At 30.7% G+C, this 16,425-nt stretch overlaps 1 protein-coding gene across 1 annotated transcript; it reads right to left on the minus strand.

Moving 5' to 3' along the window:
- Positions 1 to 6,454: 6,454 nt before the first annotated feature.
- On the minus strand, positions 6,455 to 12,323 carry LOC100820491 (protein tesmin/TSO1-like CXC 2). The gene is made up of 10 exons (XM_003535592.5): positions 12,086 to 12,323; positions 11,283 to 11,443; positions 10,416 to 11,151; positions 9,531 to 9,967; positions 9,354 to 9,428; positions 7,938 to 8,118; positions 7,755 to 7,850; positions 7,608 to 7,674; positions 7,318 to 7,471; positions 6,455 to 7,238 (listed from the first exon to the last, which is right to left on the minus strand). Exons 1-10 carry the CDS (start codon positions 12,134 to 12,136, stop codon positions 6,914 to 6,916), a joined length of 2,283 nt encoding a protein of 760 aa, XP_003535640.1. The 5' UTR covers positions 12,137 to 12,323; the 3' UTR covers positions 6,455 to 6,913.
- Between the last annotated feature and the right edge of the window lie 4,102 nt (positions 12,324 to 16,425).

The following is a 16,425-nucleotide window of genomic DNA, read 5'->3' on the forward strand; positions in this document are numbered from 1 at the left end:
AACTCTGAGCAATGTGAATTCGCCAGACCACAGTAATTACAACGTAAATTATTTTTTATTGTTTGCGGAACAAAAACGTATTCCTCAGGTTTTTCGCTGTCTTTCATCGTTATTTTCAACTTATGAGTTTAATGAGGAAATTAAAATGACTAACCTACCCTTACTTAGTTGTCCTTTATTTTTTTCAACCCGCTTTTCTCGCTTCCTTTTTTGTTCCCCTACACACCCCCGTCACCTCGTGTCTACTTTCTTCTTCCGGTGAATTCTCCTCTCTCTCTATCCGAGGTGTTTAATATTGAGTAAATGAGATTTTGTGAGAAAAGTATCACTGTTGATTTGATGATAATGTCAAATCTTAAGCTTGTGTTTGATTTAATTTTGTAGAATGAAATTTTAAAAAATGAATGCGAGTTTTACATTTTTATATTTTATTTTAATTTAAATATTTTTTTTATTGTCACATTTCTTTTTTTCATTTAAACTAATCAGAAGCTTACTATACTGATTAATGTATGTCAATGTATAGATCAACTTATTTTATAAAAAAAAGAGAGAAACACATAATATAATACGTAATATAATGAAGAGAGATAAAAATATATAAAATTTATTGTGAAAAAATATTATAATATGAATAGCAAGATTATTTATTATATGACTCAAAAAAACATTATTTATTATATGATTTCAATGTTTTTTATACTACTATCTTTTATAAGTTTAATAATATGTTTTACTTTATTAAAAGCAGTGATATTTTTTTTTGGGTCATAAAATAACATTTTCTTAAGTTTTTAACCAAATTTATAATGAGTTTTCTGACCACTTATTTTATATTAAGAATTTATATAATCACTTAAATTAAAGCATCCAACACATGGAATAAAGAATTCAAGAATATCACTTAAATTAAATATAGTAAAGAATCCAAGAATTCACTTAATTATAGTGATTTAACTCTTATTGTGAAGATTTATATCTTAATTCTTATAATGGATTTTTCTTATGCTTATATAGTGGAATTTAAACTAATTACTTTTGTTTAGCTAAAAATCATTTATTTTCAATCAACAAGGGGGCATTTGAAGGAGAAACACTTGCGTAGACCCAACACCAAATGTGAGGCGATAGACAAATCCAATAAAAGTATGACACATCATAAAAATACAATAAATTAATATAAAATTAAAATAATAAAAAAATAACAAAATGAAAAGGCACAATTGCTCCCACAGTCTCACCTAGTGTCATTTGACTCATCTCTCTCCCTTCTTTCATCCTCCACACCTTCCACCACTCTCATTTCTACCAAGACTTTTTGCAAAATTCCTAAGAAGCTCGTGTGAAATATGCCAATTATAGATAAAACAAGAAATTAAAAAAAATGGAAGACATTCATTTTAATTTCATATTTCACCATCGCTCAACCCACCGAAATCGAGAAACTCAGAAAGTCATGTTTAATATACAATCTACAACAACTTGAAGGGTAAAAATAATAGCTAAAATATGAGTTTTAATTAAACAAAAATAGTTGCAACTTCATTCCACGAACTCGTCATTGGAATCAAGCCACCATCCTCCACCCACTGCGCTTGCAAACCCAGTTGGTTGGTTCTGTAACGCACCACCCTCTTGCCGAATAATTATTCTCCATTTGAAGACAACAGATTAAGAACAAAGTGATCACCGTATATTTTGCATTAAGTCTCAAATGATATGATTTTGAAAAGTAAATGAAAATCAAAATATTAAATTTCTGTACTGTTAAAGAATTGTAAATTGAATACTGTTTTATGCATCTTCAATTGGATGTTGTTAAAAGTATATAGAATAATTTGTGTAACTTATTCGTGCATCCCCACCTTCGTGCATAAACTTTTTACAAAACCGACAATATGGGCGGTATTATGAGAAAAAAGGAGAGCATATCAAATCAAATATCATATTTGTAATCAAATATCATCTATTATTAATTAAGTCATATTTTTAAATATTTAGAATTCATTTTTAATATTTAAATAATCATGAAAATATAAAGTATGATGTTTTGTCTTTCAAATAAAGTCTCACAAATAATCCAAAATTTAAAAGGGGCACCTAAAAACTGAATTATTTTGGGGGAGAGGTTTGAACAGTCAAACATTTTGCATGTGATTTTCTGCTAGCCTAATACAGGTGGGCACCCCCCATGTGCCCTTCGAATCGTCGTTGATTTAATGAACGGCACATGCAATGATCTACGCGGATCTTGACCTAGCGTTTTTTTTTTTTTTTTTTATTTCTGATAAGTTATAATCATACATTTTATATATATACTACAATATTTGTAAATTAGATAATGATCAAATATGATATGTGAAGAAGAACAAAGAAAAAAATATATATATAATTTTTTTTTTATTTACAATCATGCACAAGTGTGGGGCTGGGGCAAACTATTCACATGGCTCGCTAGGTTTTTAATTTTCAATATTTTTGCAGAAAAACTTGTATTCTTATTTTTGCAGAAAAAATAATTTGTTTTTATGAGGTCTAATTAATTTTAAATAATAATAAAATTGTATTTCAAAATATAAATTTTATTATTATTTGGTCTTTTATTTAGATTGGGGTAACTGGTAGAAGGGGGACATGAAAATATAACTAGCTCATCGACTTGTTTTGAAATATATATCTTTAGTACAGTTTCTTACGGTAACCCTTAAATGAATTCTTATTCTTAATGAAAAGAACGAAAGGGAAGTTTTCTTTCTATCCACTTGGGAGATAATGAAAGGAAATGATTCATTTTGAATTAGTGAATTAAATTATATTGCACCAGTTAAATAATTAAATTACATACATATTCTAAACGTGTGTTATAAGATTGAGATGCATGGTAGAACTTTTATTTGGGGTGCATGGCGGAGATAATGAGATCGATTTGAACCTAAAATTTCATACAAATTATTAATTTTTTTTTATCACTAAGTCAACATTGATCATAGAATTATATCACCAATTTAAAACATACTTATGATGACTTCTGCTTTATTTTTAACTCTAAATAGGTGAAGAAAATATCTTTCATTTTTTTCCAATCAAATATCTAAGTAAAAAAATATTTGTCCATTCTTTTTCTGGAACTCTTATATTTTTTTCATATATAATTATTCTAAAATAAATTGCTAAATTAGAAAAATCAACAAATAAGTTAATTTTAATAATTTTATAATAGCAATCCTTAAAAAATATAATAGCATTAGACATATATACATATTTTTGATCATAATATCTATTTTATATATATACACTTTTTTTAAAATAAATGAGGGACCTATTCTTTCCACTTATTTTCCTTCCAAACTTATATAAATAATTTATATCACTTTAATTTATTTAAGTCATAAATCTTCGTTAAAAAAAAAGTAAATCATAAATCTTACAAATTTTAACTCTTCATTCCTACACAAGATAACATCTAGTAACAATGTAACATAGGCTTTCTATAGGTTGGAGAGCAAAGTAGACAAATTTGATCCTATAGCACCTTCTTTCTTTCTTTAAGATGTTACTCCCAAACAAAGCTACCATTCTTTTAAGACAGCACTTTGCAGAGGCTGTACATCATTACCGATCCACATGATGTGATTTTTCTCCACTCTTCCCCCCTCTCTCTAACATTATTGGTCGTGAAAAAAAAGACGAATGAGACGTGTATATATTAGTACACACACATAATATATGTTGATTTTCTCATGGAAAACTTTATGTACCTAGCTCTCTTAATTCACACACACTTACTTACTAGCTAGCACAACCCCCCACCAACTTCTATATGGAGGTGCAATTTGTCAATTATGTAAAGGTGACACAATGGTCCCATCCCTAGCTATTTCATAAAAAGATATGAATCATATTATTTTTTCGTTTCTTACTAGTTGTGCTAGGCGTGGTCACTCCATGCCCCCCCCTTAGATTTTGAAAAGTTGCCATAAACTTGTCAAAATCAAATCTACTTAGCCAATTCAGCAGGGCATATATCGTTCTAAAAGTTCGGAGAAAGGGGTCGAAAAGAGTGGAGGGGGATGTTGGGGACGATGATTCTAACATTTTCGATCATGCAATATAAAATTCATGGCATATATATACTGTAAAGGGAGGAATTAACAACAAAAAGGAATTCAAGATTTCCATTTCTTTTCATCACCACCTCACGTGCTAACAGCTAACGCGTATCATAATATTATTAATAGTTTTATCTTTTCCATTTTCTATTATTGGTACTGATAATACTTTGCTGTTGTTGTGTAAAAGTAGCATGAAATAAATTTTCGATGTAGTGTAACTGGGTAAGGTTCAGCGAAAATTGAGTTGAACTCTTATAATTTGATAAGTTATATTGCTACTACTTTGAATTAAAGAATGAAAAATGGTTAACACGTATATATTGTGCATTATAGGGTAAATATAATTGAAATGTGAAAAATATAGTTTTCTTTAATATTTAAGACAAAACTATTCATATATATTGGTGATAATAGTAAATTAAAATATATATGTTTAAAGTATTAAAAATTTGGTAGGATTGGCATAGTGATGGAAGAATAGGATAACAAGCATGAAGACTTAGGTTTCATATTCGTTATCAATATTGAAGCAAATATTAATCTTATACGTATTCAATTGCATGTATAATCAAAGAGTGTGAAAAATATTTATGATGATATAAAAAAAATAGTTATCACAAACATATAAAAAGCATTGGATATCAATGCAAAGTGTAAAAGATTAATGAAAGAAAAGAAACAAATTTTACAAAAAAAAAAAAAAAAAGATAATAAACTTTTTGAAGATTCATTTGAGATCATCAAATAGTTTAAAACTTTTGAAAATATGAAACGAAAGGTATATCCCTAAAACAATACTAGTAGAGGGATGATAAGTCAAATAAGAACACATATATAAAAAAGAGAAGACTTTAATGAAATAGACATTAATGTCAATCGCTAGGCTCTGGGTATAAGATGGTAATGAAAAGAAACTTTTATTGGGTGAAGAGGTGAAAAGAAATTTTAACCTAATATTAAAAAAAAGGTAAAAGTAAAAATATATTAAACTATTAAGAATAAATATGGCAAAAAAAAAAGTAATGTGCTAATAAGCCACAAGCAAGTTGGAAAAACTAATAATCTATAAGTTACAATTAAACTAGTTGAAGTAAATTATGTAACATTTGGATACCTTAAAAAATGTGGTGGATCTATTAAAACCACGTAAAAACGTGGTTTTTCCACAACGACAATGATCGAGTGGCTTCTTATTGATCATGAAATTGAAATCGATCTTCCTTCAGCTCACCACCATCTCAGTCCTCAAACACGATATATATAAGTTATAAGCAAGTGAAATAAGAGTTAGTTTATTAAATACTTATTTGGTCAAACAAAGTAATCAAATAAACTCTAAACTAACTTAGTCTTGTCAAACTATTAATGAAGTTGCAGGGTCTGGTTTCAACTTTGACAATAGGTGGGGGTAGCGATGGCAGTGGGACCATAATGGTGGTGTAATGGGGGACGAGGACAGTGCAATGCAAGGATAAAAATGAAGAGTTGGTACAAAATTTATAATATATGGATGAATTAATCATTTTTCTTGTACGTATATTCACGTATAAGTAATTACATAAAGGCCTTTAGTAATTTATTAAATTAAGCTAAAAAAATTCAATTTAAAATATAAATGAATTTTCGAAACGTCCCAATTAAACTTTCAAGGAGGAAAACAAAATATGAAAATACTCTAAAGTGAACTAGCTGGCGAGCTATTATATTTGTTGGAGGAAGTAATATTTTCTTTACATTGAATATTTCTCCATGACTTCAACTTTGTTTAGTTTAGAAATGAAAAAGAAAATGAAGGAAGATCAAGATTATTCCCTATTTAATAAGCACTGATGAAAAGACAAAAAATTCAGCGTCTCTCTATATATTTTTTTTCGTTCTCTCCTTGTTCTTGGACGTAAACAAGGGAACGGAACGTGAGTAATTTTGTGTTACCCCTATACATTTACTTATATTTTTATTATTTTTCTTGATGAAACCGAACAAGAAAGGAAGCATTGAGTCTTTCTTATTAGATGATAAAAGAAAATGACAACTCATTTCTTTCACCGTACCAAATTAGCAAAGATTGATGTATTTTTAAGATTGTGATTTCTCCTATTCATCGTTGTCATGAAAGAAGTAGAAGTCATTGGATTATGGTCTCAGGTATCCGCTTTACCTCGCCCATATGATCCTTCCTTGTAGCTGACTCCGATGTCTTTTCTCAAGTCATTGATTCGTCTAGGAAAAGAAAATTACTACTATTTGATTAGAAAAGCAATTAAGAATGATTAGCGGTCACTCAAAGTAACTTCTAGTCAAGCAATTAAGTGGTGCTGCTAAGTTGCCAGAAACATGCCATCTTTTACAAATTTCGGAACTAATATTTTATTCCACTGAAGGAGCAACATTTACCAATACAATAAGGAAATTTTAATAGTATATGCTTAATTCGATCGATTTCACTGCCACCGCAGCATCATTCAATTCCACAGCACCAACCACATTTACTTCATGTAACAAATTTAAAAGGAATAGTCCAACATGACCAATAGGGACTTAATAACAAATCATTCTCCAAGTACTACTCTTAGGAGTGATGATAACCATCAGTTAAGATAGATAACTATTATACAACTGAACTGAAGTTGTACATTATGAAATGAACGCAACAAACATATTATAACGAAAGTAAGATGAAACTCAATCATGTACATTCACACTAAGCATACAGCTCCAACTGCAACAAACTGCAAACGTGAACCAATGGAAGAGGGGTGGAGGAAGGCTAACTTAAGCCAAAAAAGAAGAAGATTCTCATTCTAATGGTGAGGGGTGAGAGAAGGAAATGAAGAGATAGATTGTAATATCAACTTCCTCCCACCTCTGCGAGTAGGTGATGATCCCACCTTACAATTAGGAGAGGAGATCCTCTTGCCATTGGGAGAAGAAGTTTTGATGCAGGTGACAGAAGAGTCATCATCTGGAACAGTTTCCAAAGGCTTTTCACATTTAGGTTGAGATTGAGACCACGGAGCATTTGATTTCCCAAGCTTTTGCCCCACAAGCAATCCGGAACTGGAGATGGTAATAACAGAAGATCTTGGTGGCTTACACTTTGATGAAAAGGATAATGGAAGCAATGATCTGTTACATAAAATGAACCAAGATCACTAATGGACATTAATTTTATCATCTCAGTTGACAAAAACACAGCATATCAAACCTGGAAAGTGGTAATGGTGTTGTAGCAAGAGATTGGTCCGGATGGTCTTCGGTATTCTTTGTTTCAGTTTTCAGGGAAGCATTTTCCACCACACCCTTTTCGCATGCTTCTGTTTCTTCTTCGGGCTCGGCTTCTAATCCAGAAGGAACAGAACCTGAATATAAAAGAGAAATTGCCAAAAATAAAATGTCACCTCTAACAGCAAACAATTTTTAGAAGAGTAATCAAAGTTGATGGTTTTCATTGGCAATGTCTAACTCCAATTATTGCAGCATAAAAGAGAGACTTACCATCCTTTCTACCATATGTGTTCTTGCATCCTTCACATCTACAGCTTATGGAGCAACCAACACCACCCTTTAAAAAAAAAAATTAACAAGTGTTCCTAAATCAAGTTAAAACTGAAGGCAGACATGATATAAGAGCAGAAAGAAAACCTGATAACATTCACAATATTTCTTTAGGCAGCTTGATTTCTTGCAATTACATCCTCTTTTGTGTCGTGCTGAAGCTGGAGTTTTGTTAGGGTCATCCTGCAAGGAAAAAATAATTAATATATGAAAAAAAAATGGTTTAAAATTAGAAAGTGAGAAAATAAAGTTAAATATTAATTTGCTGACCCCAATTTCAGATACAGAATCAGAACTTCGTATGACTTTAGGAGCAAATGCAAGTGGATTACGAGACTCAATCTGCTGGCGAGTTTGAAGAACAGTCTCAACATGAATAGGTTTATTGAAGCAATCATGGCATGCACAAGGTTCTATGCAGTAGACTCCAGCAGCAAAGCACTCACAATAACTGGTTAAAAAAGATTAATTAGAAAGATAATAAAGCCTTATTTCTTCTCAAGCTTTCATGCAAGAGAATATGCACAAAGCTGAAGGAAATTGAGAAGATTTATGTACTCACAAGTCATAAGCAAGACTAATATAACATAACACCAATTTATTTGATGGAAGTGATTCTAAATTGAGTTACAAAATTTAGCTGACGTTGTTTTCAAGGTTTTAGTCAAAGGGACTGGTTGAAGGATATTTCCAAATAACATTATATGAGAATATCATGAGATTAAGCATTAAACTAGATTTATAATTTAAACTAAACATGATGGAAATGGCTATGGAAAATCACACCAACACCAACATAAGCTCAAACAAAAAAAGTTACTTATAAAATTATCCTTCCTTGATGGCCAAACTTAGTAAAATTACATTTTCAATTCAAAATAAAATATTTCTAAATCATTTTGACTCAGATGTCATCTGTAAGAACTTTCCTTCCCCAAAACCAGATCAACTCCTCAGCTAAATGTTTAGCTGTTGCGTTTCAGCATTTCAAGAGGCAGGTGAAGCTCAATTAAAAGCATGACCACTTACACAACGGTAAACATTATTTACACAACACATAACCAAATCAACTAGGTCAATCCTTAAATGTTCTAGCCAGTTTCTATAGGACAGGGCTGACAAGGAGCTTCCCAAATCCCATAACCAAAGTTAACTACCAGCTAGCAGTTAATATTCATAGGCACGAAATCACCAGGACTGACCATTATATATAGCAGTTCCTAGAACAATCATTGTATGCATGCACACCGACTAATCCTTTTAACAACTTACTATCCTTCCAATTTAGGCTGTTAATACTTCCCAAGTCCTAAGAAGCCACTTGCGTGATTATAGATTAGATTTAACATGGAAAAAAAGGCTTAAGAGGCAATGTTAAGCAAAATGCCTTGCTGAGTGAATTGCAGTGTTGCACACAATAATTCTAAGTGTAAATGCATATCTAACTGACTTAATTGACTCAACAAATAAGGTTTTGGTGAAAGTCTACATTTACATCTTCAACAACCAGAATTCATAACTTCATGAAGAAAAAGTAGACACAGTAAACTCCTTGTTTTCCGAAAAAAGAAATCTTAAAGACGATAAAACAGTTTAGTAAAAGCAACTATAAAAATCAAAGGTCGTTGCAGCATATGATAGTATTCCAACCCAAAAGAAAAGGGGGGAGTGTTTCTTTCAACTTACAGCTTCAAACATTTTGATTTCTTACAATTACAACGCTTGCAAGACTCCCCTTCCCCAGCTGGTTCCAACTTGCACCTGTAAATCCAGCTTAGTATCAGGCCAACGAAGAAAGGAAAAGCTAAAATGTAATGGAATGAAGATTATCAAGCAGAATTGATAATCAGCAATTGTACTTGCCTTTTCTTTTTTGGGCTATTCTGCTGGAAATCTTCACCAGGCTGAACCTCATTCTCTGATGGCACCAAATCTATTTCTGACGATGCAGGTACCAATGATAGTTGAAGTTCTTGGCTTGCAGAGAGTTGCACAGATGAAGGAGAGCAGTGCAGATTAGGTTGCCTTCCAGATGACAAATTTTCAATTTTTACATTTTTGCAATCCTTTAAGCTTGCAAGTGCATTCAAGTGCAAACCAATTCCTGGCAAAACACACCTCCGTGAATCCCCACTGTGTTTTGTGGGAAGCAGTTGCTTTTCATTACCAACATTCCCCTCATCAGATATTGCTGTACTTGAGTTGGTGTTTGAATTATCAGCTGGGTTCTTCCATTGCACAATGGCCATCTCAAAATCTAGACAGCGTCTTCGTATACCACGGTGTCTCGCATAAACAAGCTAAATACAAAGACAAAAGTAATTTTAGATTGATTGATGTGTTCAACAATAAAAACAATGACGCAAGTTAGAGAGAAAGAAAAATATTCAAATCTCATCATAAATTTATAAACCATGACAGAATATAAACATTAGTGTGACACTCTACCATGAAATTTGTTAGGGAAGGATGCAAAATGCAGAAAAAATCATCATAATGATAATTTTTTTTATAAGGTGTGATTTGAGAGTAATGATTGACAACAACCCAGTCATATAGCATTTTCCTAGAATTATAAATTTCATATATAAACAATGCAGGAATAAGTTACAAATATAATTAAGCATGAGATAGTGTATATGAAAAGTAATCTAGAAATGCCTTTGACATACACTAATGAAACATCCAGCTACATGCAACTCTGATATCCACAATTCACTGCAAGTCAAACAGACTTCATTTTCCTACCTTATTATCCATATTTTCACTTGGATGGCTAGCCACCAAAGCAACATTGGCAAGATTGTCCTGTCTCTGACCTGTGCCTGTGGCAGCTGCTGATTCAGAAGGATGATCTTCAATTTCATGTTCTGAACCAGAAGCAACTGCATTACCAATGTGCATTTGTTGACCATCATTGGTGGCAGATTGTGGTATCAAAGTCATGAAATTGCCAAGCTCTATTGAAGGATTTAATTGTTTATTTAAACCCTTAAAAGCTTCTGTCACATTTGGGGGGCTAAGCATTAACAGATCAGAGACTTCAGTAATTAAACTATCCACACCACAATTTGGGCCTTCAACTTTTGCCTCCTCAATCTGACATAACCCCAGAAGATGCATCTCACCCTCAATTGAATCTTTTTCAGAGCCTTCTGGAACATAAGCAACATCTGATGCTGGCTTGCCATTGCCGGGTAATTCCAAAAGAGAGTTAGCCTCATCACAGCAGAGTAGAGGTTCATACCCAGGGCTACCCAAATTACATTTTAAGACTTGTGGAAGCTCAATTGAGATATTTGGGTTTTCGTTACATGGCTCAATTGAGGCATCTCCAATGGAAATCTTTTGAGCAGTATTTTCCTGTTGCTCACTTGATTCATGACATGCTTGAGTTGAATCTGCAAGAGTCTCTTCAGATGAATAAACACTATTTACATCTTCAGACCAAACCTTAGGTTTGGATGTCTCCAAAAGGTTATGCCTACAAAAAAACAGAGAACAATAAAAAAAAAAAAAACATGTCACTGAAACATCTACAATTCTATATTGACCAATGCCACTCACAATCATCAAGAACAATAAACAGGAAAGAGAAGAAGATTTCACTGTTACCTCTTGAGGAATCTGGATTCCTTGTGACAGTTGCCATGGGGTGATGTGAAAACCGATGGAGGTGATGAAAAGCTATATGAGTTGAATGTATGAGTAAGGTGAACTGATTTAACGGGCTCTATAGGAGATAGATTACTGATATAGTTAAATACAGGCGAATCCTGCATAAAAATAAGGTTAAACTGGTGAAGTAAAAGAAAATTTTATGCATGAACATGATGAAAGACAAGCGCAAATCAGAAAATAGTTTACAAATTAATCGGTTAACAAACCGAATCACAAAGGGAATGCTTTCATTATAACTAAAAACGAAGCAGGTTATAGATGCATGATGGCAAAAATGAAAGCCTAAAAATTTTCAAGCACAAAACCTACAGGAGAACTGACCGTTGACCAAAAAGCAGAAGATTTAGAGGGAGAAAAAAAAAACCTTAAAATGAAGACCAAAATGGGAAAATGCGACTTTTTTTTTAACAAATTTGGAAGGAGAAGAAGAAAAAATCAACTTAAACTTCAGAAGCAATCGAATCTGGGGTTAGAAAAATAACTTTCTTGACTGGCATATACATACTCTAAAAAAACAAGCAGAAAAAATAAGTAAACAAAGAAAAAGGAAATTTCCCAATTTGGTTAGAAATACAAATGGTGTTGAATAATTGAAGTTGGGGAGTGATCTAGAACACAGAAGCTGAGGGTTTAACTAGCACTTGAGCGTGAATTAAAAAAACGGTTTTTAACCTAAAAAAAGAAAAGGAAAGGAAAGGAAATAGTGGTGAAAGCGCATGCAAAGAAAGAAGGAAAACCTCAAATTGGGAAAGAGGGGTGTTGATCTTGCTCCTATCTGGCGTGTCCATTGTTGTTTGCAGAGAGCGAGAGAGGAAACATCAACATAACAACATGCGAGAGTGTTGTGCTGTGTGTGAAAAATGAAAATGAGGGAAGGAAGGGTTGTGGTTTGGTTACTTTACTGTTTCAGCGGATTCAAGAATTGGAGAGGCGGGAGAAGCGAGTTTCTCTCCCCGACCCTACCACCCCTTCTATTAATTCCTACTATATACGGTCAAGTGAAAAATAAAAGGAAAGTAAAAATATTTAGTTAAAAAATAAATAAGAGGGACTATGGAACTGATAAAAGGATAAATAAATAAAAAATAACAGTATCATAATTATTCAACCAAAAAACCAATGTTTCTTTTTACCGCCCAAACAACCAATATTATCTTCCTTTCCTATTTTTATGTTATCAAATAGTAGAAGATAAGAACAAGGGATTATCTACTTTGTTAGAGTTTAATGTATATGTGTTGTTAGTTATATTGGGGTAGTTTGTTTAAAATTATAAAGTAAAAATTAAAAAAAAAAGGTAGAATTTGTTTCTTAAAATTAATAAAATTATTTAAAAAAAATATAAACAGTTTAGAAACAGATTAAAAAAATTATTTATTTTATTAAAATAAATTTAAACATACTAACCTATTATTAACTAATAAAGATTATATCTAATATGTTTTCTAATATAATTATTAAATTTATTTTAAAATAATTAATATAAAAATTAACAAACTTATTGTATATAAAAATATTTGTAATTTACATTATAAAAGACGTTCATCTTATTATACCATGTATATTTTTAGTACTACTATAAAATAAAGGTAACAAAAAAAAACTTAAGAACTTGTGTATATTATTAAAATTTCTACTACTAGATTCATCTTAGTGCATATTATAGCATTTTTTTGCGTTATAGCATGTACTATTATATGTGTAATTATTTATGTGAAAAGTTAAAACAATATTATATTATACTGTGTAATTATATATTATTGATATCATTGGCTTGAACTGGATTGATATCAGTTTTTTTTTCATGTTACCAGTGTTGAACACTTGGACTCTACTTATTAGTTACTACTTACTAGACAACTTTGAGTAAAAAATAAAACGGATATCCTCAAATTATGCTGCTGCCTCTCTTTTTTTCACTGCTGTTTTTTATTACAAGTCTTTTTTTCACTACTGTAACGTATCATTTCTTATTTTCTTTTCGTGATTAGTTATTGTGTAGTATTATGATTATTCTGTTTTTTTATTCTCACTGCTTGCTGAGTGGATTTTCTGGTTTAGTGTGCAGTGATAAAACTCATAAAAGCATCAAATTCCAATTATCACATGATAGTTGTGGCCGCATTAAATGATAATGATAGGTGTTTAAAAGGAAGAACGTCGGTACTTTAATGGGTTAAGAATTTAGAGTAATAAGTTAATAACATATGAACATTTTTTTCTTTATTATTAATACTATTTTCGTCCTTATATATAAAATTTGATAAATTAATCAATGTCTTCAGAGCTGTGTTGGTTAAGAAAATAAAAGAATAATTTTTTTATTATTGAAATACATAAAATTATATTTTTTATAATTTTTAAATGTGTTTTCATATGATTTATAATAAAAAATTATTTTAATTCATGGGCACCAGCTAATAAGGGTGTAAGTAACCTAGGTTAAATTTAATTTAATTTAATTTTCAATTAAATTTAATTGGGATTCGGAAGAATAATCAGTGCTGATGCCATTAATATCGTAAATATACATGTCCTCATTTTTCCAAGAATACTTTAAATTAAATCATTAAAAAATGTCGTATATTATTGAACGATTACCCACTAAATAGAAAAGGTTCACATCAAAACTTAACCACTTATATCAACTCACATTAATCTTGTCATAATTACATAATTATTGGAAAAAACTTGGACCGAATCCCCTAAATTTCTTGGGCTGTTTGGATTGGATGACGAAGAAGCTGCCACCCGTATGAACAAATAAAGGAACTGCTACCTTGGCGGGGCGAATTTGAAAAGGGCGTCTAACAACTAACCCAAAGCGTTATTATGTGTTTGTTGAGCTTTCACTTCAATTTTTTAGTATTTGGTTACAATATGAAAATAATAGTAATTTAAGCGTTAACTTAATCTTAATCAGTAAATATTTAATAATCAATTTTAAATATTATACTATCAACTTTATTATATTATTAAAATTAGTTTCAATTTTATATTTATTTTTGTCGTAATAATTTTCAATTTGTTAATATTTAATTAATAAACATATTTTTATTCATATTTTATTAATTTTCATTTTAAATTAAATTAGTATATCATAATAAAAACATGATAAAAACGATCATGATTAATTTCACAACCTTCGTCAATACTAGAAAAACGGTGACATACACTATTTTTCGAATACATGAATATAGAGATTTAAAAAAAAAGATAGTAGAGATAATAAAAATAATAAAGTAAGTTATAGTATGAAAAAAAAAAGTAAATAACTCACACAATAATAGCATAAAATAATTTATACATTTTGAAAAAAGGAAAAAAAATCTTTAAGTGTAGTTAATTTTTTTTATGGAGAATAAGTTTCATACTTGAATTAAAAAGGAGATATTTCAAAATTTTATTGAAGAGTTAGATATTTTAATTATGTTAATTAAAAAAATAATTCTTTTAAAAAACATATTAATAATAATTTATGATTAATTAAACTAAAAAAAAAGGAAAACAAACATAGGAGAATAATAAGAATATATTAATTGAACCCCCAACAATTGGAGAAGCGGTGAATCATATACTCATGATGATCACACCAATTTCAAACCTACATTTATGCATGCGAGGAAGAGATACAAAATTAAAATGTTTGTGAACTGTGATGCGTGTCTGTGTCTTTCCTAAATCCACTGTTACCTTCCTTCATTTTCAAACAAACGGGTCACCCTCCTTCAGTAGGGCAAGTGGACCCTAAGCCACTAAAGTCATTATAGGGACGTGTTTGGTCACGTGACTCATCCCACCCCCATTGCATTAATTAATAGAAGAAGAAAAAAGGTGAAATAATGATGAAATTGTGAGGGGTCAAGCATGCTAGCATGGTGTGGTGACTGGTGCATCTTTTAAGTTTATTAATTTGGTTTTTTTTAAAGCTCCTCCCCACATTCTCTGTGAGGTGAAGTTCATGCGAAATCATAGTGTCTTGTATTTGAGTAGCATGGCTACTTTTTTTGTCACGTGTTATACGGTTAGCACTTTATATATACATTCTCACTCATGATTCTTGGTCTTTTTGTAGATAAATCGACCCACAAATGTTCAATGTTGAACTTAACCCGTAGGCTCTACCTGTATAAATACGAATGTATATATATGTAACACATGTTCTCTTGGGTGTATGATAAAATATTACACTAAGATCACTGATTTGTGATATTTTAATAAAAATAAAATAAAATAAGCCAAGTGTTAGAGTAAGTTTTCGGGTGAAGTGTCAGAGACTCTGGACTAATAAAATACAATGTAGTTGACTAAATATTATAATGGAGATTATTTGGGTTCATCATTTCTTAATTCCTGGATGTTGTTTCTTACATGGATACGGCCAAAAGAAAGACCGAAACCCTCATAAATTAATTGAAAAATATATCAAAGATCAAGAAGGGTTAGGTGTCCTAGATTGTGACACAGTCAGGGAAGTGGTATTCTAGTTAATTAAATCTCGATCCGGGGAATATGAATATAATCCATTAGAAATTTACATCTAGATCCTTTATGTTTGGGAGATTCTTATATATTAAAATATGAATGTTTAAATATTATAATTATATATGTTTATGAATTAAATTTTAAAATTATATAATAGAGGTTAAGATCAAATCTTGAGTGGAATACGTTTCGAAGTACTTGAGAATTTTTCTTATATTAATTGCGTGGACAAAGGCAAGTTTTTATGAAGGTTTAATTTTGTTTTTCTACTTCAGTACTTCTCAAGTATGTTTCTCAAAGAAGTTTGGTGCATGGACATTTCGAAAGAGGATAGATGCGCATAATTTGTTCCACGCATATCTTGTTTTGATTTATAATGACGTCCATATACATAAATGTTTTTATGGTGAGAATAATATATATATAGTTAAACTATTATAATTATGAAAATAATAAATATAGATCACTAAATGAATTTTTTTTATTCTCCATACATAGTCATTATAAAAAATGAAGAAAATATAATCGTGTCATTAAAAAAAAGGTTTTTAATCATTATAATTTTTAATACAATTTATTTATTTTTATTCTC

The sequence above is a fragment of the Glycine max genome, chromosome 10 (assembly GCF_000004515.6).
Source record: "Glycine max cultivar Williams 82 chromosome 10, Glycine_max_v4.0, whole genome shotgun sequence".
Taxonomy (NCBI): Eukaryota; Viridiplantae; Streptophyta; class Magnoliopsida; order Fabales; family Fabaceae; genus Glycine; species Glycine max.

Excerpts from the sequence above, each read along its gene's own strand:
- LOC100820491 (XM_003535592.5), bottom strand. The coding sequence starts at position 12,136 with ATGGACACGCCAGATAGGAGCAAGATCAACACCCCTCTTTCCCAATTT. Across the intron at positions 9,968-10,415 it reads GTGAAAATATGGATAATAAG|CTTGTTTATGCGAGACACCG; the intron begins GTAGGAAAATGA and ends CTTTGTATTTAG. Across the intron at positions 7,472-7,607 it reads CACATATGGTAGAAAGGATG|GTTCTGTTCCTTCTGGATTA; the intron begins GTAAGTCTCTCT and ends TTTTATATTCAG.